This window comes from Athene noctua, chromosome 1 (assembly GCF_965140245.1).
Source record: "Athene noctua chromosome 1, bAthNoc1.hap1.1, whole genome shotgun sequence".
Lineage (NCBI taxonomy): Eukaryota > Metazoa > Chordata > Aves > Strigiformes > Strigidae > Athene > Athene noctua.
In genome coordinates this window covers 250,978,234-251,004,335 of record NC_134037.1, presented here as the reverse complement: position 1 = coordinate 251,004,335, position 26,102 = coordinate 250,978,234, and the positions used below count along the sequence as shown (strand labels likewise).

Here is a 26,102-nt window from a genome sequence, read left to right as displayed (position 1 = left end):
GAAACATCAGCACTGTGAAGTGACTTGTCTAGAGTGCAGTCAGAACTGGATATGTCATACCTCATGGAAATGGTGTCTGCAAGCCTCCAGCTGTTACTGGAATCTGGACAGCCATGCCATTCTCCAAGCCTTAGATATGAACAGCAGTTCTGAGATATTATATTTGTCATAGTTAATGCACATGTAACTTGCAGTTCTGAAACAAGGTCTCCATTTACATAAAATATAGTTAGGAAAAAAACCCAAAACAACCTCAAACCAAAAAACAACCAAAACATTATGAAGTATCTCTACATCGTTGTCTTGAGAACACAGACACTGATAGGGCCGGCTTTTCTTTCGTTTTCTGCATAGTCTGTCTGTATCACCTTTCCTGAATATACATCACTGAATAAAAATATCCACAAAGTTAAAAAAGCTTTTTATTGAATTTGTAAATCTAGGTCTTCTTTGTAGTCAGTAAAGAGAAATAGTCAATTCCTGGGTAGGATTAATCTCTTCTTAAATTAGAGATCTAAACTAGGTCAGATGAAACAAGTCATGCAAACACAGTGGTATTCTGTCAGTGTAGTATTAAAGAAGCAAGACAGACTCGAATGCAGAAGCTGTAAAAATTATAGCTTAGGTGAGCCCAGCACCATCTCTTCTAAACCTGGGAAAACTTACTTCGCCACCTTTCCCTGCTGAGAACAGTTTAATTTCTTAACTGTGTTATACCCTTCCTTCTGATAAATTCCAGCTTTGGAAAACCCAGATTTGGAATTTAAGAGATGTAGGAGAAAGGATCCTTGAGGCTAAGTGTTTGCAACACTTGTACATATGGAACTGAAGCCATTATGTTATCTTTGGGACCAGACCCATGAAGTAAAAGTATTAAATACATATATAAACAATGTTTTGCTCTCTAATATGAATTACCCCAATGAAATACAGAATATCTTATCCTTAATGACTTGTTCACACAGAGAGGTCTGAAAAGTTTGTTTTCTCTGTATTACTAACAGTGTTACAACTCAGCCTCCTGTGAACCACAACACCTACATAGTGATTTTCCAGTAAAGTATAGGGAGAAGATTAGTCACTGTCAATTCTATATGACATCATATGATAAGAACTCTACTGTTCTAGTCATTCAGTGTTTAATCATGCAAAATTCTAACTGGCATTGTTATCTTTAGTCACTAATTAAAGGAACAAAAAGTCACAAAATATTAAATGGTGTTTGCAATATATCCTTGAATCTTTGGAATTAATTGAAAAAAGTGACTAAAAGAGCAAATAAGAAAAAGGAAAAAAACACTCATAAGTACAAAGGAAAAAAGTTAAAAAAGTAGAATTATCTATATCAAGTAAATAAAGTTTATACAGGTTAGTAGACCACTCAATGCCAGGAAGGTATATTAAAAATGATGCACATAGAAATGTGTGTTTCTCAAGAAACAGATGACATCATGTAAAACAATGTGTTTACAAAAAAATACATTCATATATCACTCAAGGGAAAATGTATTTTCTCAGAAGCTCTGGAAACAGTACCATTTATTGACCCACTTTATTTTGGTGATTAAATGTTGGCAACTGTATTTGAAAATCTTTCCTTTCTTTTATTACTTAAGACTGGTGGTTTTTTTTGTTTGTTTGGTTTTAACTGTTCCTCCTAAATGACAAATGGAATAAAAGGATGAAAAAGTCTTAATTATAATATTTCCACTTGGTTCAGTGTTTTGCCTTGATATTGCAGCATGCAGCTATGAAAGACAGCTGAGAAGCATGCTGAAATAACTCGTGAAAATAGATGAAACCTGACAGACAAAGAATGATTGTAGTTAATTAATCATAACCATCAACAACTGCAACCACAAACATCCCAGATACCGTAAAATTAACATATCAAGTTGAATCATATAGCAGCTCTATAATTTTCAACATAATCTTGTTATTTTATTCTGTATGTAAATATTTCTTCTAATTCACTTTGATCTGGTACTTCAGGATTTATGAGTTCAAAAATCCTACTGAAGTTCAGGGAGTTTTTGATATCTATAAATTCCCTTTCTTCTTCAAGGCTCTGGGATGAATTAAGCTTTATTGATGATACTGATAGTATTCATTGATGGTATTGAAACTAGGTGTAGCATAATAAAAAATTCTTCAAAGCTCCCAGTAGACTCCTGAGGTACCCTTCCATGAATGACTAGATTATATCAAAAAGTGAGTAGCTGGTCGAGAGAAAACTGTGGAAGAAGCATATCAATTTATAACTAAAATCTGTGTAGGATCACAGGTAGTGAATATTTTAATTGAAAAGCAGTGTTGCCTTTTAACAGGTATTACATAGTGAATAGGGGCAAAAGTTATTTTTTGCCTTTTGTAAAAAGTTCAAATATTCTAATTAATATAAAATAAATATAAATAGTAATTCATTTGTGAACGAAATTAAAAGGGAAGAAATTATTATACTATCATACATGAATCAATAAATCACTTTAAGAAATAGTTCTATATATTTCTTATCTTCACTAGAATATTGCTACAATAAATTGTATTATGGTAGCATGTATTAGCCACATTTCTGGATTCATGACTTCTCTGTGATAGGAAATGTGGAAAGTACAAAAAGCTGTTCTCTACTTAAAGATAAAACAGCTAGACATAGAGAGATAGATGAAAATAGACAAACAAGATAATATTGCTGACTGCAATAGGCCAGGTATTTTTGAATTGTTATGCTATATATATATATAATTTATGTATGTATAAATGTCATTAAGGACAGGAAAAAAAATGTTCCTTTAGTTGACTACTCCTCTGCATTTCCTAGTGAAAATTTAGTTCAGAGCTGATGAATCAATAGCATATAGATATTTTAGTTCACGCTGACAGCATGGTAGGAAGAAAATTCTTTACTTTTACAAGAACATGCTAAAGACCACCATTGTTCAAAGATCCCTTAATGACTTCTGTTTTTTTTCTGAGAAAAAAAAAACTTTGTTGTAGTATCTGAGAAAGATTCTGGAAGATGCTGATCTAAATACAAGAAAATACAGTATCTTGGGTCTTCTTCATCTTTTACATTTTCAGACAGTAGTCTTTAAATTTTCTTTTTCCTTGTCATCTTTTGTTGGCACTCCCTGAAAACATCTGTATAACTACCACCTTTCCTTAGAACTCTTCAGTGGGTCTGCAGATATACAGAGACACAGAGTGGCAGGCATACAGGCTCAAAACACATCATTGCTTCTCTGTATTCTGTTTCTGTTGTGTCTCGTTATATGCTTGCATAGTGACTTCTTAGAGAAAAAAAATGACCTTTTTCAGGTCATGTCAGACTGATGATCCATGAAGGATTCAAAAGCTTGCTGGTAATAAATAATAACAGCAGCAATGATAATAAGCATGATACATTCTAAAGTGCTTGAATCTTGCCCTTATTTTGTCACCTAAAAGTCATATGGTAATGTGATTTTTAAAAGTTCAAGATGTATGCTTTTCCCATTAACCATGGTGAGATGATGTTTCTGTCATGGCAGAAATCTTCTTGTTTGAGCTTCCTTTCACAGCTTTTCTAGTTAATATCTTCAATATTAAAAGTTAGTCTTAGGTCCAATGAGTGAGTAATAATACAGCTCCACCTATTTAATCTGGTATTCCTAGAAAATAGGTGTATGTCAGTAGAAAATGATCTATTAATTTCTTTGGAAATCTTGATATCCTGTGAGTATTGTATTTAATTCATCCAGTTTAAAAGTTCCCTATACAATGGCACATGTCATTTCTTTTTAATACCTACCTTTCATTCTTCTACAGTCTGCGTTTATGGGCTATTAAGCACAACATTTATATTTCCCATTGTTCAGAGTGTACAGTCAAACCATGTTTTTGATTTAGATTATAATGGAATTTTGAAAAACATGTTTTGAATGGAATCCTTTTCTCTGTAAATCTTACCTTTTTTAAAGAGCTAAAATTCCAGCTCAAGGTCTATTTCTTAGTCCTGTCTTTCAAATGCAAGGAGAGGAAGGCTACCCTCTCTGTAGTGACAATGCAATGAATAAGCTTGTCCTTGGCCTGACAGAAGAATTTTACCTTGTGTAGAGCTATTTTTACCTTATTGGAAAGAATACTGCCTGCTTTATACTTGTCTTTAGATATCTTCAGAACATGTCTTTAAACATTTTAATACCTATCATACAATGTCCATTTTAAACTCCATAATAAATTTGCACATAAAATAATTTAAGCTCACTGAATTGGGCTGGCAGAGGACATTGTTCTGCACCAATCTAATCTACTTTAAAAGTGAATCGACTAGTTTAAGTCACTGATAATGAACTACAGAACCTTCCACATCTTCCTTGATAGGTTACCAAGTAGTAATTCCCTTAAATAAAAACAAGATCTGGTGTTAATTGCCTTAAATAAAAACAAAATCTGATTTTAATTTCATAGTGCTCATCAGTGGACCATTGTCTGGGTGACAAAAACCTGCCCCTTCACTGTTGCCCTCATCAGCTACAGCCAACTGATGAACACAGAGAATGAGTGATCCCTCCTATGCATGCCTAAAAGGCAAACTAGAGTGAAGGCAAATTGGGAGGCTATTAAGTGGTAGTAAAGACTGCTCCAACTTTTTGCAATCCAGGAGACAGTCAGTGACCTGCAGCATCACACAGACACACACAGGTCTATGGGACCAGATGGGATACACCCGAGGGTGCTGAAGGAGCTGGCTGGGGTGCTCGCCAAGCCCCTTTCCATCATTTACCAGCAGTCCTGGCTGACCGGGGAGGTCCCGACTGATTGAAAATTGGCCAGTGTGATGCCCATCTATAAGAAGGGTCAGAAGGATGATCCAGGAAATTACAGGCCTGTCAGCTTGACTTCGGTACCCAGTAAGTTGATGGAGCAGCTCATCCTGAGTACCATCACACAACACATGGGACAACCAGATGATCAGGCCCAGTCAGCATGGGGTTATGAAAGGCAGGTCCTGCCTGACAAATCTCACCTCCTTCTATGACAGGGTGACCTGCTTATTGGATGAGGGAAAGGCTGTGGATGTAATTTACCCTGATTTTAGCAAGGCTTTCAACACCTTTTGACACCGTTGCATTCTTCTGGCAAAAATGGCTGCTTGAGGCTTGGACAATCGCACACTTTGCTGGGTAAAAAACTGTCTGGATGGCCGGGCCCAGAGAGTTGTGTTCAGTGGAGTTAAATCCAGTTGGCGGCCGGTCATGAGTGATATCCCCCAGGGCTCGGTTTTGGGGCCACTCCTGTTTAACATCTTTACTGATGATCTAGATGAGGGGATCGAGTGCATCCTCAGTCAGTTTGCAGATGACACCCAGTTGGGTGGGAGTGTTGATCTGCTCGAGGGTAGGGAGGCTCTGCAGAGAGACCTGGACAGGCTGGAGCCATGGGCTGAGGCCAGCTGGAGGAGTTTCAATAAGGCCAAATGCCGGGGGCTGCCCTTGGGCCACAACAACCCCCAGCAGAGCTACAGGCTTGGGGAGGAGTGGCTGGAGAGCTGCCAGTCAGAGAGGGACCTGGGGGGGTTGATAGACAGCCGGCTGAACAGGAGCCAGCACTGTGCCCAGGTAGCCAAGAAGGCCAATGGCATCCTGGCTTGTGTCAGCAATAGCGTGGCCAGCAGGGACAGGGAAGGGATCTTACCCCTGTCCTCAGCACTGGTGAGTCCGCCCCTCGATTCCTGTGTTCAGTTTTCGGCCCCTCACTACAAAAAGGACATTGAATGACTCGAGCGTGTCCAGAGAAGGGCAACGGAGCTGGTGCAGGGTCTGGAGCACAGGTCGTACGGGGAGAGGCTGAGGGAACTGGAGGGGTTTAGTCTGGAGAAGAGGAGGCTGAGGGGAGACCTCATCGCCCTCTACATCTCCCTGAAAGGAGGGTGCAGAGAGCTGGGGATGAGTCTCTTCAACCAAGTAATAAGTGATAGGACAAGAGGGAATGGCCTCAAGTTGCACCAGGGCAGGTTTAGACTGGATATTAGGAAGCATTTCTTTCCAGAAGGGGTTGTTGGGCATTGAAATGGGCTGCCCAGGGAGGTGGTGGAGTCCCCATCCCTGGAGGTGTTGAAGAGTCGGTTTGACTTAGCGCTGAGGCATCTGGTGTAGTTGGGAACTGTCAGTGCTAGGTTGATGGTTGGACTGGATGATCTTCAAGGTCCTTTCCAACCTAGATGATTCTGTGAATCTGTGAACTTTTGTACAAGTCCTTCTGTCAATGGCAAAATATTTCACCCTTTATTTAATTTTTTATTTTTTTACTAGTCTTGCAAAGATTTTCTGTGGCTTTGACTGCTTTGAGTTTTTTGTCATTTATTGTCCTCATTTATTATCCATTGCTCTTTTCACCTTCTGCATAAGTGTTTTTTTTATCTGTTGGGTGTTATTTAAACTGATACTCTTGTAGTGAGTGTCATTCTTCCATAGTGCATATTAATACATGTGTATGTATGGTGAAACCCATACTTCAGCTCCTTTCAGAAGAATAGAGATGGCCACTTCAGAGACAGCCATACTACCTGGCAAATGCTTTGGATCTGAGATCTGAATGTTTTTCCCAAGCTTATAACTTCTGTCAAAGATCGAGTACTACACCGAGCTAATTACACCTGAAGTATAAGTAGAACATCCAGAAAATGTTGCACTAACGCCATTGGTTTCAATGTCTTGTGTCTTCACTAGCTTTGCAAATTCTCTCCTGTTTCCCTTTCACAGTGGAGATCACTCCTGTGTCACAGGTTGTTCTCTAGTAACACTGCATAATGTTTGTGCTACTCTTGCCACACACGCTACATCCTAAATGTTTTTTGCAAGTTTTGCAAATATATTGCTAATGCTACATTTACATTAGAAATGATGACTGACATTTATCTATATATTTTCAGAGTGCTCAGGGTTGTGCCTCATGTTAAAGAATATGGAAGTCATGTAGCTAATACCTCAGGAACAGCTTTGAAAACAATGCAATGGGTGTTATCACCTTTGCTGCTAGCACTGAGATAAGGGTAAATAAATCCAATCATTCAGGGCATAAGTTGAACACCTATGGAGCGCAGAAGCATTTTCTTATGAACCAGTCGTATACATAATCAAAATATGAAGAAAAGACTCATTCTGTGTGGGGCTATCTGACATGTCACACATGTTGCAAGTTTATACTGCAGCAAGAATACTGAACTGATGGTTTGAACTGCTGTGTGAGAGGTTACAGTCTCCAATTCTGACCACCCTTTCTTTTATTATCTATTTTTTTAGAGTTTTTAAAATGATAGGGGTTTGAATACTTTTTAAGTAACTGTCTTCTTTTTTCAATATGGCTAGATATGAAATAGCTGACATTCACAGGAAATGTATTAATTTTCCCTTTGATTTGATTCTTCCATATTGGACCTATTATTTTAATGTGAGGAAGCTGCAAGCATGATCCTTCACCTTTCCTTCCTTTTAAGCTTTCCTACATTTATTTGTTTTACAGCTAAATCCCTGCTTCTGTACCTGTTAATCCTTTTTTTCACTGTATGCTAACAAGAAATCCAATTCAGAATGAACAGATAGCGAAAAAGACTGAAATTCAAAGCTCTTTGTTACCTCCCTTCTTTAGTTTGAAATTAATTGGTTTGAACAAACAGAAAGTTGAGTCACACATAATACCCTTACTTTTAACTATAAAAGAAGATCCTTGGTTTTCATTTGTAGAAAAAAAAAGAGAATATTTGTCCATCACTGAACATGAAAAAACAGGAAATTGGAACAAAAAATTTTGAGAGCTGCTATAGCTAGTTGGAAAATAGCATTTATTTACCTGAGGGGGAAAAAAAAAAAAAAAAAAAAAAAGCAAAAACTATAAAACTTTTGCATCTGCCTATAGAGATTACAATTCAGATGTCACAAATTTCCCTTATTTTGTGCTGACCAGCTTCCAGGTCGTCCATCATAGATAGTAAAAACTTACTCTTAAGGATGAAAATTTATAATGTATAGATTTTTTAAAATAATTAAATATTTTAAACTGAGTTGGGAACTCAAATCAAAAGACTGAAGTTTGGGGGTTTTTAAATAAAAACATTTCTGATTATTCTGATTACTTATTTTCAGGTTTACAAGAAATTGCAGAAACAGTCCATGAAAACAAATCTCAGAGAGTCTTTTTGGAAGTTGAAAAGATTGCTTCCTTGTCCCACTCTATATATATTGCAGAGAATCTCTCCTCACACTGGCATGTTTTTACTACTGAACTCATATCTTTGTTTACTCAGGTATTTGATTCCCTGACCCGAATGTTTTCTTAAAACAAAAATATAAAAAATCTCCTTTTACAGTGCATAATGCAGACTTGCAGTATGGGTTTCAGGTAGTCAGTGGTATTAAAACTCTTTTTCTGAGGTCTGCAACAAAGGTTTGCTTTTTTTCTCCAGATGCTGGGAAAAGAAGTACTGCTATGATAATATCTATTACAATAAAGAGAGAAATGGCCAATGTGTTTCTTACAGAGCAGCTATTTTTGGTTTCAGAACATCTCAAAACTTCTTGAAGCCATGGCACATCAGTTCAAGTTCTGTCTACATTTTAGATCTACTGAGGTTTGTTCATTAATACAGTCTGCAACTCTGAGGGCATTTGAGGAGTAAATCAAACTCCACGTTTTAGGACACCCATACAGAGAGGATTCATCATATTTTCTTGAGAAAGAAGGCTACAAGAACATTTTTATGGAAATTCAGTGTCATTCTTGCCTGAAAAATTGACCTTGAAAAAAAATCCTTAAGGACGTATACTGTTTTTACAAGGACTCAGCAATAATGCACTGAAAAAGATTTTTGTATTCCTAAATTGTGTGTTAAAATGAAAACTAAACATTGGTTTCTTATAGACTACAGACAATATTGGTTGATATATCAGTTTGCTTTTAGAAAAATACAGGACTTAACATGAACATACATAAAGTTGCGTGCAAGTAAAATCCAGACATTCTTAACTAAGAAAACTTTTCATTGAAAGCTGTTCTTCCCTCCAAAACAATGGATTATGGAGGGATATATCAGGCTGCTACTTTCTAGACAAAAAATAAAAATAATTATATTACTACAGAATGTACTATCAGGTAACATCCATTAGGTGACACTTCTAAGTGAAGTTACACCAGACTCTATTATAACCTGTGAAAATGCAATATAATATTTCATTAACTATTGCCTAGCAAAAATTTTTATAATTTGGGAATATTGCCCCATTATTTAAGATTCTATTGAAGGACATCCACCCTTTCTCTATTGAAACATGATATCTACTGTTGAAATGAGAGCACTTATTTTGGCCAAAGACAGTACAAATTTAGATACAATTAAATTTTCGGCTTCTGCCTATGCCCAAGACATCTTTTAGAAATGTGAAAAGCATTTAGAAAAATTAAGAGTCTCTTTCTACTTAAAAAGTGCACCTACACTCATTATGAAATCCATCAAAGATCAACTCATATTACTTCTGAAAATCATTGAACTTCAGTTTTATGCACTACTAGTCATGGAGAAAGATGTGGAGCTTCAATATCTGACAGACAACTGTCAGCTGAGTGCAGTTAAGGAAGTAATAATTCTAGTCAACCTATTCAAACTGTTTGGTGCTGTCTGGCTCATACCAGCACTGTGATCTGTATGCAGAAATGAACAGGCACAACTGTAGGTCATTGAATGTCAATGAAAGATGCTCCCACTGGTCTCATCTATTCATATTTTGGATCCTCATTTAGTGCTTGCTGAAGCTTCTGTGTCCTTTTCAAAGATATCTTTGGGTACCCTTATTGCAGCTCCCTTCATCTTGATACACATCAGAGAGAAATGTCTCTAGAAAAACCCTGAGTAAATAGAGGCTTTAAATGGCATTTCTGGCACGGAGGAATGGACGAAAACACCAGTCTGATGGCAGAAATGAGCTGTCATATCCCTTCTGCCACAGATACGCATGCTACAGCATATTTATCCACCTCAAATGTGAATCCAGGTCCAATGTTCCCTATGGTAAACAGAGTAATCGGATCTGCTTTAAATAAACACAATGAACTGGTCATAGCAGCACCCTACAGCCTCCTTCAAAAGTTTTTGTACAAAAAATGAAATGTTCCTCATTTCCCTGCTAGAGGAAAACTTTTGGAGGGAAAATGTATTTACCCATAACACTGGAGAAATGAAAAGGAAATTATTTCAAAAGAGTAAATGTACTATAGACCAGATCTGGTTTTAGAACAAATGCAACTGATTTTCCCTTCTCACCACAATGTGCCATGAACTGTCCAGAGGACATTAACATCATCAATCTATGTGTTAGCCAAGGTGTTCTCTCCAGTTTTCTTACTTTTTTTTTTTCACTGCGTATGAATCACTCCTACTGGTGAAAAAAAACCAAACAAACAAACAAAAAACCCACAAAAAAACAGGATATGGCAAAAAGAAATAAGAGCACTATTAAATGTTTTTGTAAATGGTATATATATTGTCTGCTGCTTTTCCTCTGATACTGTATCCAAATGCACTAAAAAGAGTAATAAAATGCTGATACAACATGGAATTTTTTGTAATGGAAATAGATTTATTTTAAAGGCCCTCCTATTATAGATTAAGGTATGAAAAAAGGAACTGTCAGCTTTACAAGAAGAAAAAATATATAAGTCACAATAGCCACAAAATTTAAAATCTTTGGTGTATAACTGAAATGCTCTGCTCTTTTGATAGATCTGGGGAATTTTAGTGGTCGGACAAGAAGTGCTGTCTCTGTACGTGAAGGTCAAGGAGTTGTTCTGATGTGCTCCCCTCCACTTCATTCGCCAGGTACAGTAGGCTGCAGCTTGTATACACACGGGTCTTTTACAGCTTGCTCATTACTGGTTGCTCAGTATTTTAGATACAATGTGTATTTGGTTGCAGAACTTCAAACATTAAATATCCACTGTTCTGTTGACAGTTTTTGGAGTACCAAAGGAGTAATTAAAACTCATATACTGCAAATGCCACTGAATAGCAGCAGAATTGCTGTTACAAAACGGTCTTATTCCCAGTATAAAACTTGAATGTAACAATAGTTTCTGTACCACGTGGTGAATATGCTGCCTTGAGGTCACAGATTTCTTTCAGTTTAGAAGCCTTCAAAAATTGTTCCAAATGTCAGTGTCAAGTTACTCCTGTGGAATACAAAATGTCTTTTGTTTCCAGTAGTGCAGCCATGTTTTGGTTGCTTGCTCTTGCTGTATAGCTCAGTTTCAAGTATAACTGCATCACTGTAGAAGTCAGAGATATCATAATTCCGATAAAATGCCTGTGGATTCCCAAATGAGAGTGTAGATAATCCAGAGAGGTTACATTTTTGTTTTTCAAATTGTCACTCCCGCAATGTCTGCAGATAGCTAAATACATCTTTTTATTTGCATATCATATAACACCTGGAGACACAATGCTGGACAGAATATCTTGTTTTTCAAAAGATGCAATATAGCCTATCCTTTCCCTCTTTGGGAAATGAGGTCTGTATCGAGAAGATCTTTTCTTCCTTCAAATTTGAGCCTTAGAAAAAAGTCACATTGCAGATGGAAGAGCTGCAGAAAAGAAAACCCCCTCTGAGTTTCTGTTAGAGAACTGTGTTCAGTTTCTATTTATTCTGGAATTATTGTTATTATTGTACCACAATTAGCAGTGTAATTAATGCTTTCTGTCTTCTGGACATCTCTCTTCTCTCTTCTGTTGCATTCTCTTTTTTTGGTTGCCTTTATAATCTATTTCTGAGTTTGACATTACAGTCTCTATGTGATGAAATTTAGTGCATGATCGTAAGGCTTGATTATGATAAGTAAACTGAGAGGCAAAGACATAGGCAGAAAAACTGAGATTTCAACACCACAGCTGAATTTGATCTCCCCAAACAAACTGAGAGTGTAAGGATAGATGGGCATCAATAGTGAAGTAGTCATACACCTTTTAACAGCTGTCATTCGACAAAATGCAGCTTATATGCCATCAAACTCTTTATAAATTTTTCCCTAAAATTACACTTTTAAACTTATATTTAGACAGATTCCAATGAAAAGTTCTGCCGTAACACACACATTGCCTTTGATGGTGAAAACCAAGTATCTTTCATTTTCATCAGTGGGCCAGCAAAAACCGTGCTGTGGAAACTACTGTGCTCACAGTGTTCAGTTTGTTTATTTTATATTGTATGAGCACTGGTATTCTATGCCAGAAGGAAAATTACTTCCAGAAAAATATTTTGAGCTGCTGTTGACATAATTTTGTTTAAATAGCTATGTCAGGAAAGGTTCTGCAGTGGAATAATCACTGAAAGCTGAAAAATTGCACTGAAATACAGATGTAAACACAGACTCATGTGAAGGAGCCTTGGTGTCCCTTTCTCTTGTTTGTCATGTAATGCAGCATCACACGCTATTTCCCTCCATCTCCCTACGTACAAAATATGGATGGGCTGTAAGTCCTTTTGGTACTGCAATGTGACTTCAAATGGTATTAGTACAGTGGTTGGAGTCTCCTGGGAAAGGGGAGAGCTACCTCCACGGACCTTCAAGCCTCGTGATGTTTCAGTAAAACTCTGAAACTCTGGCAATAAAGTACAAGACATTAATGAATATTGACTGCCAGATCAGAGTTAGTTTGTGAAAACTAATTTTGGACAAAAGCAGAACTTTAAGGGAGAAGCGTGTGAATTCAATTCTGAAATTAAGCAGCAAATATGAAACTTTTTCCAGCTACAAACTCTTTTGCAGAGCAAAGGAACTTCAAGGATTTGTGTGCATGAATATCTGAACTTTTTCTTTTTTTTGAGCATTCAGTTTCTGGGTACTTAATTTTAGTTTCTGTGTCTGATTTGCAAATATGGTATTGTCTTCTAAACAGTCCTAATAAATTTTTACTCTTAAAATCACTTGGTAGATGAAATTTCATGAGAATATTAAGGTATTTTAGTGGGTATATCTAAGCTAAAAAACTATTTAAAGCATGTTTGAAATGTGTGAATATCTAACATTAACAAGATCATGAGTTATAGGGGTGGTTTTCATGATAGAGAATTTTTTGTGGATGAACACCACAGGCTCCTTTATATTGATTTATGCACATTGATCAGCACCTTTAGAAATAATTTTCACTTACTTATCCCAGGAGATAAATCCATGATACAATATCAAACCTAATCATTCTCCACAATCTCATAAGCAATTTGTCCTTCAACAGAACACCATTCCTCAGTCTCTGAAGTCAATAACTATTTACAAACTTGACTAAGAATTTCAGGATTAAGCCCTTTTAGAAAATGACAATATCACTATGGAAAAAGAAAGATGAGAATGAAAGAATGCTATATTAAAAGAGCTATAGGTTTATTAACATATTTTCAAATAGAAATAAGTAAATACTTTTGATTGAATAATACCTACATACCATTCTTATAGAACACAATTCTAGAAAAATCTAAAAGTCTTTACAAAGTACTACTGACTGAAAAAATTCTACACTAATTTCTTTTGACAAGAATTTAATCAAAAAACAAGTATACAGACTTGATTCTGTTTATTAATGCTGTGATATATTACCAAGAGGTAATGCAAAAAACAAGCAAACACAACCTTTTGATATATATAGATTATTCATGTAGGTTTTCATTAGATTGTTGTCCAAATATTTTACAGTGGAAATAATTTTTTTTTAAAGCACACTTGAAATATATTCAGAGTATTTGCAGTGCAGATTCAGATGAGATAAATATTTCTTGGTTTCTATAAATGAGTTTGTTAAATTATTGTCATCCTTGCTGAGAAATAGATAAGCAGCAAAATGAGGGAGTTTTTTGGGAGAGACACTTTCTCCTCTTTCACAATGTTGAAGGAAAATCCGTTCAACAAAAAGGATTTTGTGCAGATTCTTTATGACAAACAGCCACCAGCAGATTCTCACCTTCTGCTTTTCCTAGATCATCACTCCAAAAAAATGCTGCCTCTGACTTCATTGGGAGTCCTGTATCGTTTTGATGGCTCTACTCCAGAAGCTTTTACACTAATACTTTTTTATGATGCGAATCCTTAAATTGTCCCTTGTGAAATATATTAATCGTGGATAGCTTGATCGTCCATAAACATAACATTTCATCTTTGTTTTTTCCCAGAAACATAACATTTGATTCTTACTCACCCCCATAATTTTTTTTCTCCAAGATGGGTTTCCTAGACAGTCAACTCTTAGATACCCTTGTTAAGCAAGAGGTTCATTAATTACCAACTGCTTAAATAACAAGTTTTGTTTGATATCTCCATTTTAAAAGGCCTGTATTGCTTTTTTTCCATAAACAGGATTATGGCTTTTCATTGTGGCATTCTAAAGGATGTAAATATAGGGTTTTATTCAGTCATTTAATCATCTTAATTACAAGGTTTACCATAGCGAGATTAAAAATGAATGGAATATTTCATCCAGATTTACATGTTTCCCTCAGAATTAATACTTTCGGAAGAGCTTTTTAAGGCTTTTATTCAAAGCCTTCAGTATGAGCTTAATAGAGAATGACGATTCCCATTGTTAGAATGAGAACAGTGCTGATGCACGGTGGGGAAGGCAGATGCTTGCTCCTTCCTGCCTCAAAGGGATGCTGCCGTCTGGAGGGAGCACTGCCACATAATCTTTCCACAGCATGCAACATCTGTACAGATGTTAAACTATAACTTCTTTTTAATCTCTTTCTAAAGGACAGAGCTGATCTTACCCAGTTTGGAAACTGTGTTATAGGCTGCATCTTTTATGCCTCCCTTTTATAACACTGCCGTCTTCATGAGAAATGTTTCCCCCAATGATGATTAATGCTAGTGCTATGGGGATCACAGTCCTTCCCATGCATCTTCTGGACGTCTGCATAGTGTGTTGCTAAACTGGCAAGCTGCTAAAATATAGTTCTTTTTACTAAGGTCTAGGAGCTTTTGTCCTGTTCTGTTTCTTACACAGCTGCCCTGTCCTCATATTAATTGGAGAAAGTCACATCATATAATGTTTTTCTAAGTTGTTCTGAGCTCCTGTTTGTGTGTACTTTGGACATAAACAGAAAGCCACTTTGGAAGTAAAGAAAAACAAATAACTTCTCACTGCTCAGTGTCTGCAAAAGGAATCTATCTGAAAGCTCTGTTTGCGTTAGAACTGCAGCTTTGGACTGCAACTCCACCACAAGTAGGAAACCAATTCCAACTGAAGTGCAGTAGCTCTCTAGTTAGAACTCCCCTTGTTAGGCCCATTTTGCACAAATTATACATAGAAATAATGAGGCAGGTTCTAAATTACCTCATTCAGGTACAGAATTGTTAGGAGACAACTTCTCCAGGCAAATTAGATATGATAATAAGATTGTTATATTTGGGCTGGACTGCCCTCAGTATGCTCATTAGCTTGTTTACAGCCAATTGGCTCAGGTATCTGTATGCAGGACACAGAAAATTCTGGTTTGAAGACATCTATACACCCTCTGGTTCTCCATTTGCTAAGTTGACTTTTGTGAATGCAGTTAATAGATGTGTATGAAGGTCACAAGGTTATCTTAAGGCTGTGGATTCAGTCCCAGGATCCAGACACAGTGGCATTTCAGGGCACAGCCTTAAAGAACTTCCATATTTAAGCAGATCTAGCCATTACTGGTTTCTTTAAAACCATAGGAAGCCTGCATGAACTTAGATCTCTGAATCTCCATCTCTCTCTAGACATGACTGGATGCTACTTTATTATGTTAACCTGTCACTACAGGTGAGATTTCTTCCTGACCATGATTTGTGATATCAGTATATGTATTAAACAGTAAAGTAACATCCAGGTTTTTTTCTATGATATGTTTTTTCAAATCTGACTTTTCAAATGAACTTTGTCATAGAAAGCTACATAATTTGCTTCCAGGAGCGACCAATGTGGACGTGAAAGTCACATTTCTCTTCTCACCTTGAGAACAGGGAGGACTGTTTTGCTGTTTCCTATCAAAGCACTAGCCACTCACAGTATTTCCAGAACAACAGCTGGACAGGTCATGCCTCCAAACATTACTCTCCCTTAAGTTAAGCAGAACTTATTCATTAGTCACTACCTTCTATTAGTAGTTTGTAGAAGTGAATGTGTATGAAACTGGTGATGTCAAATTACTGGACATAGCTATCATCTCCTCCCAAGCCTTTCTGGGAAGGTAGAACTGTTCAGTACACAGATGCTTCTCCTTCTACTAGCAAAACTAGAGGAATGCTGAAGTTTGAGGTTTGTGGTTTTTTAAGATTTCTATTAATGTTAAAATGGAAGCCAAATATGTGTCCTAGACCCAACAGTTGACTTGTAGTAAGGGGATCTATATGAAGACATACAACCATCTTAACTCTATTTTCTTTCATAATTGCATGCTATGGTTTGTTCTTCACTCAATGCATTGTGGGAGCATGATGGTGTGTGACAGAAACAGGCCACTTAAGTAAGGCTATTAGAAAATGATTGCTAACCGTACAGGACAGAAAAGTTTCTTTAATAAAACCTTAACATGTCGTACATAGAAGACAAGATGCCACAACTTCTGTATCACTTTTTTACATGTCCATAACATATAAATAACCATAATGTACATATTAAAAGTTGTAAAAACACTGTTTTGAGAGCCACACGTACCAGCTGAATGAATTAGTTATCATGAGTTAAAGCGTTCTTGCACTTCTCCCTTAGGCTTTACTATATTTTTGTGTTTATTTGACCTTAACGGAATGCTAATGAAGCTTGAACTTTGCTTTTCAATAATGTGAGAAAAAAAAAGTGTTAGATATACTCTATATTCATGTCCTAATTCTGGGTTAATTGCATAGGGTCATCTTGTCTCTTCACCCACGTTTTTCTCTGGAAGTATCATAAAGATGTTTCCCTCTTGCATCCCCTATTTTATCACTTTTACTAGACTGCTTTTGAAACTTATTGTCTAGTAATGCAGATTCCCATGTGTGTTATCATTAAACTGAATGTCCATGGCCCCTGACACAACTCAGTATAGAAATCTGTATTTTTTATCTGTGCAACTGATTGATGACTATGCCTGTAGTTTTCATTATGGGATGAACAAACACAATTAACTTCTCCTTTTTTTTTTTTCTCCTATGGTCTTTTCATTACTCAATACATGACCAGTAATTTTGCTGCTGACTTCCCTGGAGCACTTTATAGGCTTTCCTTCCTCAATCTTGTTGAAGGCATGCATTTGAGGATATGAAATTTAAGAGTTTGGGAATGATGGAATTTTCTGTAGGGTAGCTTTGTAGCAAGCTTTGTTTGTCAATGAGGAGTTACTCCCAGTCTGTTGGCAACGTTTTGTTATTAGATTTTAATTACATCTTAATGATCTGCATGTGCCCCAAATTCTAGGCAATGTCTGTATAGTAGGCATATGTATAAATAATTATGGATTTAAACTTTGTCAACATAGAAGTCTAGATTTTTTTTTTTTTTTTTTTTTGTCCAACAGTAGTAAATTTTCCTAAGGAACTTGTAAATTGGTATTTTGTAAAAAATTTTTTCCAAATGTTATCACTGTTAATTAATGATCCCCAGCCACTTAAGAACGCTAATAATTCTTTCAGAAAATATGCTAAGCTACACAGGAAACTGAAAGTTTAATGTCCCTTCACCCACTGGATCTCTTACTGGAGCTGTTCTTCCCCTCAGGGACTATGAAACAGTAGTGAGAGAAAGCTGGTTGACCTTGGCCAATTAAGGCAGTGCACAATGTTGGATGAAGGGGCAGCCCTGACAGGGCTCTGCTTAAGGGATGTGTGCTCTAGTTTCACAGCCACACTATTGTCAACAAATATTACCCCAGCTGCCAGTTCAGGAAAATCAAAGTATGATACCAAGAGAAGAGGGAGGAAGCATGGGAGATTAATTAATTTTAAAAATGCACTGAGTATGTTGGCCCTCAGGCTCATGCTTGACTACCTTTCAGGTGCCAGCCATATGTGGCTATTTGTCTACAGGTTGACAATGGGACAATAATGATGAAAAGTTTCTGTAGTGGGAAAGTTCCTCTTCCCTAGAGACAAGTTACTAGTCTGTTACTGAGATGTCCCAACAAATTAGACATAACTATCAGGAACTCCTCAGTCTAGTGATTAAACAAGATGGCATTGTCCGGCCAGGTTTAACAGAAATGTATGTTCATGGTATCACAACCATAGTTCTGCAATGAGTATTGTAAAGGTACCAGTAAAAGTAGGAAATGACGTTTCAAAAAGTTTTTCTGTGGCACAGGCTATATAACTTCTAAAACAGCAGGAATCCAACATTGATAGCTTTAAGATTAGAGTAGCATACAGCAGTTACAGTCACAGAGACACCAGGCTCTCCCAAAATTGACTGTCTTATAATAACCTTCCTATTAGAATCCATTTGCTATTTAATTCTGATGTTTTACTAAGCTGGTGGCCAGCACAATACTGTTTTACAAACTTGTCAGTAAGTTAAATGTCAAAAAGCCCATTTTGTTTAAGATAGAAAATTCCTAATTAATCCCAATTACCTCTCCACTTCATACCATGGCAAAGAATAGAGAGAGAGTGCATATATTAATCAATGTAACGAAGGAGAAGCCAGAAATACAATGCTGATCAGACAGCTGAAAGAAGACAAAACATAAGTAGAAAGAGATGAGAAATGATTCATTTCTAAGGATCTGGAGTCTAGCTTTTCCTCTCTGTTACCATTGTGGGAAAATCTTAAAGGATTTTTAAAAAGATGAAAACAGCGGAGTTTTCAGAAAATTAAACTTCCCAGACTAGGCATGATTAACTGAGTTCAACAGTAGTAGAGATGACTACCAAAAATGTTAGGGTGTCAGTCTTGATTCAGAAAAAGAAAGATTTAGACTAAACTGATCTGAATTCTATAAGATGACATTAACAAATTTACCTATATAATGTCAGTTATTCCTTATTTTGTAAATACAGTATGAAAATATGAAAGTGAATTTATAACCATTTAAGGTGATACAATGCTTATGGAGACATAGATTTTTGTATAGTTTTATTTAATAAGTTCAGGAAGATTGTTCTAAATAAATGAAGTGGTATGAAAATAGTCCTAGTTGGGATATCTACTTTTCATTTGTCTTTTCCAAAAGAGATACTAGAAATTGTTTAGAAATACATATCTGGGTGTATTTGTTCTTTTTTCCTACCCAATACAATTGTAACTGGTATGAAGGTAGTTATAACTTAACAGTAAACATGTTAAAGGCAATTGCTTGGATTTTTCAAGGAGAAAATAACTGAAAATATATGAGCATAATATGGTAGTGTTCAGAGAAAAACCTGAATGGTTACAGTCAAATCCAAACCCCTATGCAGCAACACATGTCCATCATTTATCTTTTGACAACAGATGTTTTCCAGAGCAATAACAGTGAAAAAGTGACTTATTTTTTATCACAATGCTGTCTTTTTAACAGTGTAATAATTAATACAACACTTAATTCTGATAATTTGATTGCTTACTCCTTTCTCCTGTGTTCTCATGCAACGTTCCAATATTGTTCAAATTATTGCTGATGACTTCATTAGCCAGTTAAAACCATTTCTGTTGTGTTGATGCTATTACCCTAGAGCAGAGAATCTGTAACTGGAAAATTTCACTTTGTTTACAGGTGTATTGAAACATTAATTTTCAGGGTATTTTCCACTTTCAATAATTAAGAAAGTCTTCCTTTGGAGACTGCAGGGATACATTTCAGGAAGAAGGGAGAATGGAAAGAAAGATATACATAATACTGATGAACAGTGTGTCTCAGTTTGACTTTTCCTGCAGAACCACAAGGTCTTTTAGTTTACCAAACTATGTAGTTTCAGTCCTGAAAAGTCTATTTTCAGCTCTGCCAAATACAAGATGAAATGAAGGAGCACTGCACATTTGACAGAGGATAAAAGGAGGATGATCTACAAAGAAAATTTCAAGAAAATAGTAGAATTGCACTGATTAACAGTCCAAATCTTGTGACTGCAACATCATGCTTCATACTTGTAAAAAAAAAAGGGTTTGAAAAACATAATTTCTTCTGAAAAATATGCACATACTCAGCAGAATTGCCTGTTGTTTTCATTACTTTAATAATGATACTTCTTTTAGAAAAAAAATCAGGGAGTTGGGCAAATATCTAATTTTTCCATGTGATATTTATATATAATGTGACACACCAGGTGTCACTTTGACTGCTATTGCTAAGGGGCTGAGGAGGAGAGATTATAATCATGGGACACTGCCCTAGAATGAAAGTAAGACAACGAAGACTATATATTATCTCTAAATAACAATTATGTGACAAGTGGAAGATGGATGGAAGCAGTTCACCAGGTTTCCAGTAGTGCAGAACAATGTGCACAGGGAATCAACAGTGTACTGTCTGTATGTAGAAACAGGTAAGAGCCTCCACATGTTAAATTTTAAATGATTGATTGTTGTTGAGGTTATTTGTAGTGATTTATTTATACAACATTGCTAAACATTATCAGCATTCTAGGGTATTTGCTAATGTGACATGTATCTTCTTCATCTGCACTTTGAATTCTTTTCTAATTAAGGTTAAAATATCATCTGTCGTCATTCTTAATACTTAAAAATTGTCTTTTGAGGGCTATAAATTTGATTCTATGTTATTTTCTGAAGCATATGTTCACATGTTCCATTGTGTTTAGAAAGATGTAATGGAGGAATCATTCTTTGGTACATTTAAGCCTAGAAAATATTCTATACCAAGAAGGTTCTGGGCACTAGACCTTGAGCATCTGGGGGATTATGTGATTTATGCTGCTAATGGTTTTTTTGAACATTTGAAAATCAAAATCAGAGGGAGGGTGAGGGGGTAGCTACCCATCTCTGATGTTCATCTACAGAGCTCCTAAGGATTCACTGACTATAACTTTTTCTCTGTGTGTTTTGGCATTTCTTGAAGATGTCCAAAGAGCTGGTGAGGAGAGAAAGGAATACTAGAAATTAAAAGAATTATATGTTAGTGAAGGTTTCACCTTGACTGTGGCCTGATTCATGACTGCTGGGAAGTCACTTCCTTCCATCTTCTTCAGTTTTTCCCATATAAAATTGATAATAGTACTGAGGTTGATTTGAGATCTTAGGATAATAAATACCACAGGAGCAAAGAAACAGGCCCAAGGAAGATCCATCAATCATATCATGCCCTGGCCATGGTGGAATTCACCAAATACTGACCTGCAGATAGATCCAGCTTTAAATTTATATTAAAGCACCTAGCGCTAACAGAATACAAAGAGAGGCGATGAGGTGTATCTTAAGTTCAGTATGTGCAGCCATACAAAGCAGCTCTATGGACTCCGAGTACTCAGTTTCTGCCAATGCAATTCCTGTGACAACAATTGCATGTAGAATGAAAGGCTGTTAGAAAAGATTGTGGATTGAAATATAAACTAGATCTGCAGTAGCCTTTTATTTTCAATTCTACACCCAGAAGCCTGAAATTACATCTTGTTAAATAAATCTTTCTGCTACTATTAATCCTTCCTGGCATTAGGAATCAAGGTGAATGAGGGATAAAGTGACAGATTCAAGTTACTTGCTGTCTTAGAAGTACAAATAGCCAAACTGAAACATACATATAAACTCCTTGAGAGACTAATACCCTGGTAACTGGAGTACTATTGAGTATTTTCAACCAAATTACAGAATTTACCTAACAGAGCTTCTGTTGCTAAATGATGAGTAGATGAAAGCTTGTGATGCAGAGATTTTGTGTCTCATCTGAAAAAGAGATGTCACTCTTGCACCTGAAAGTGTGACTCCACACATTTGGCTGATCATCATCCTATTAATTTGGAGCGCTTTTTTTTTGATGAATGTCCTAGTTATGCCTTTGAAATACGTTAGTCTATTGGTATCATTGCAGTAGTCATAAAATGATATTTCCATGTAATGAAGCAGCCCACTTGGGTGCAGAATTCTGGGGCTCACTGCTGGTAACATTGCTCTGGAGTATGCATTTTCATTGTGTTCACCCCTGCAGCAGACTTAGGTAAAAAGTAGACCATGACAGAATAACTATCACACAAGTGCCATTTAAATTTAGAGAAAATCAAATTTCATAGCATGATCAGAGAACAACAGATATAAAGTGTGAAAGAAAAAAATGAGAAAAAAACTACTTTAAATTCTGTTGAATGTTTTGGTTGAGCAAATAATTTATGCATATAAATATTCTATACAGTGATGTGTTTTCCTGGGCCTTAAACAATATCCTCATTATTTTCAATGTCACACTTTTCATGTGAGTACAGTACTCATTACCACAGAATTCTTGTTCATTCAAATTATTAAGAAATAATCAACTTGTTTAACTGTACATTCAACACATTTTCATCATAAAATTTTCTAACAATAATAAGTTATCCAAATCAGAGTTTACCAGTGACTTGTCCTACATACTTGTCATTGCCAAGTTTTATATCTCCTGTAGATCGGTGATTACAAACGCATAGGTTTGTTTTTAACTGTTACAATGTTCAGCAGTAGAGGACAAAGAATTCCAAAACTGATCCTTTTATCATGTTTTGTAATCAGTTTTTAATCCTTTCAATGCACAATAAGTTAATCTTGAGGCTATTTCAATTCTTTTTAACAAACATAGTCTTTTATAAAATATGAATTCTAGGTACATTACAGAAACTTTGCCATCTTTGTCAATAAAAAGAACAATAAAAATATACTGAGTTAGTTTGACTAGATTTCTTCCAATATTGTTAATTATATCTCACTTTTTAAATTGGCTATTTATCAGTCATTGAATTATTTCATCTAAGATTTAAGCTGAACTTAATAATGATGTGGATCTTCCTGATTAGCCTTTCTAATGCTGGAAAAAATTCTCTCTAGTTCTTCTCTTTGGAAATTACTATCATAGAATCATCAAATGATTTAGGTTAGAAAAGACCCTTAAGATGATCTAGTCCTATGTCCCTAAACGTCACATCTGTACATCTTTTAAATACCTTTAGTGATGGTGATTCAACCACTTCCCTGGGCAGCCTGTTCCAATGATTGACAATGCTTTTTGTGAAGAAATTTTTGCTAATATCCAATCTAAATCTCCCCTGGTGCAACTTGAGGCTGTTTCCTCTCCTCCTATGGCTTGTTACTTGGAAAAAGAGACCAACACCCACATTGCCACAACCTCCTTTCAGGTAGTTGTAGAGAGTGATAAGGTCTCCCCTTGTTACTGTAAAAGTTACCCTAGCCTCCTTTTCTCCAGGCTAAACAACCCCAGTTCCCTCAGCTGCTCCTCATAAGACTCATTCTCCAGACCCTTCACCAGCTTCGTTGCCCTTCTCTGGACATGCTCCAGCCCCTCAATGTCTTTCTTGTAGTGAGGGGCCCAAAACTGAACACAGTACTAGAGGTGCGGCCTCACCAGTTCTGAGTACAGAGGGATGATCACTCCACTAGTCCTGCTGGCCATAAATGTTTCAATAGTTCTATTAAGTCAGTAGTATTGATAAAAAGAGCTGCAATGCTATTGCTTAAATTCTGAATTAAGTTCTCTGGTATTACTTATTTAGACTGTTTAAGTTTATTGGGTTTTACCATGCAATATTTTTCTGCATTTCTTATAGCATTATGCAGTGACATCAGCATTACCTGTTATAAAGCATAGACCATGAATTTATATGGGGATTCAGGATTATTTTACATAAGTATTGATTTCAGTTCCTACTTAATGACAAATGAGTATCAATAGTAGAGTTGTTAGAATTCTTTTGATTTCAAAATACTTTTAAAACTTCCTACTTGTAGTTCATCTGCTTTGTTTTCTCTTCCAAGTGTTTTTCTTCCTTAAAAATCTTCTTTCAATCCTAATCACAAATTTGTTTCCACAATCAGCTTTTTATTTCCATAAATTTACATAATTTTCACATTTATTTACTTCTATAAGACAACAATACATTTTGACAAAATGGCCTTACATTCTGAAATTATAACAGGTCTAAACATTATTTTTTTTACATGAAAAGGTTAGAGATAATGGTGCCTGAAAAATTATTTTGAAATATGTAAAGAAAAGCAAATGTTTTGATTTGGTTTGCTTTGTTTTTTTAAATAAAGGGCAGCCCACAGCCAAGCCAAGTTTGAATTCTGAAAAGTTACTGTGACATAATATTAGACACTAAATTTTTAGGCAGTAAAAGGACAATGAGTTATTAGGAAACAGCCAATATGGATTTGTCAAGAATAAATCATATCAAAATTAATTTTTTTTCCTTTGAAAGTGTGAGTGGCCTAGCGGGAAGAAAAGCATATTTCGCATTTGTGGATGACTCCTTGCTGCAAGAGATTGCAATCACTGCAGAGCACAGAATGAGAATCCAAAAGGATCAGTACATTGGAGAAATTGCTTGCAACAAGTAACACAAAATTCAGCAAAATGCAGATTATTATACTTATCAATGATCATATTTACAGATAGAATAAAGGGAAATATGTGATTAAACAACCTTCTTCCTTAGAAAAATACTGCTACTACAGAAATTTGAATACTTAGTAGAATGGCAAATTCAATTCAAGGACATACTAGGAAGACTGCTACCTATAGAGTACATGAGACTGTTATTCCAGTTATCAATAGTGTTAATGTCTCAAATAGATTACTATGTCCAGCTTTGGGTCCTGCATTATAAGATGTACAAAAACAGTAGAGTTGACAATAAAACCAAGTAAGGAATTTGAAATCATGACTTCTAAGAAAAAGTTGAAGAGATTTGGCTAATCTAACCTCTAAAACAGATGCCTAATACACACCAGGATAATGGTCTTCTGTTGCAACTATAAAATTTTAATAGAGGTCATCAATAAAGTGTTATCAATACTTTCAATATGGTAAAATGAATAAGTAATAAAAAGTATTGAAAAGATTAATTATACACTAATATTCAGGAAAACTGTCTAATTATTAACTGAGTGATGACAGGTTATTCTGAAGATCTAATTTTAGGAATATAACTCATTGGACATTTTTAAAAACTAAGCTGAGAATATCTTGTCTTGAGGGCAAAAGAAGGGCCTGAAGAGCAGGCCCTTTTGATCACAATATTTTGATTCTTTCTGGAACAGATATTTTTAAAATTAAAATCATACCAGTGACAATCAAATATACATAATAATCTATCATCCATTCGCAGAAGGCATATTTTTGTTGCATGCTATGTGGTCTCTTTAAAGAGCACATGTATGAGAAAGATTTCATCAGTCTTTACATGTTTCAATGACAGACTACATTTCTTACATGTCAGTTGTGATAATGAGACTGTATTGGCTATGTACACTGGTAATGACAATATAATATTTGTATCCTTTTCTACCATATTTTTAGTTATTGGCTTTGTGAATGTTATAAGAAAGAAAATATTTGAAGATTTATCACTGTAATTAAATCTGAACAAAGTCAAATATGTGATTGGTAATATGGTACTTCAGGTAAGTGAGCAGTAGATACAGAGCCCCTAGAGCAGAAGAGAAGCAATTTCATTGCTAGCTGATAAATCAACAATATGTTTGCTTTATGTGGGTGCATTACAATGCAACAAATAAATTACCTTCATTAAATATTTTCTTGGAGGATTAATGAGCACTAATAATAAACCACAGCAGCACAAATAAATGCACCAAAATTATTTATCTGGTTGAGGTGGGAAGCCGGAGGAACACCCCATTGTTATCATTAACTTTAACTAAAAGGAACTTTCCCTACTCTGAATGTAAAGTGTTCTCCATCATTCGAGAGTGCCACATATTGCACCCTTATTCTGTGACTGGTACAGAGAATATCCAAACAGCAGATGTGATGATAAAAGTGAAAACTGGACTTGAGATAAAATAAGGGTTTGTATTTTCAGCAGGGGAGATTTAGGCATATATTTTTCACTATGTTTCATTTTGCTTAAACAGAATATTTCTGAATGGTAAAGCAAAGCCATCATGCAGATTTCATGGTTTATAGCTATGTACACTAAATTCAGTCTGT

The 26,102-nt window shown here is 35.8% G+C and overlaps 1 protein-coding gene across 10 annotated transcripts in view; it reads left to right on the top strand.

Annotated features, from left to right (window-relative positions):
- The window catches only part of CNTN5 (contactin 5), a 670,135-nt gene that overhangs the window by 463,448 nt on the left and 180,585 nt on the right, over positions 1-26,102 (top strand). For all 10 annotated transcript variants that reach the window (XM_074916722.1, XM_074916731.1, XM_074916703.1 and 7 more), the window contains one exon: positions 10,754-10,849. In XM_074916722.1, the coding sequence (XP_074772823.1) occupies positions 10,754-10,849 (96 nt within the window). The remainder of the gene's footprint in view (positions 1-10,753; positions 10,850-26,102) is intronic.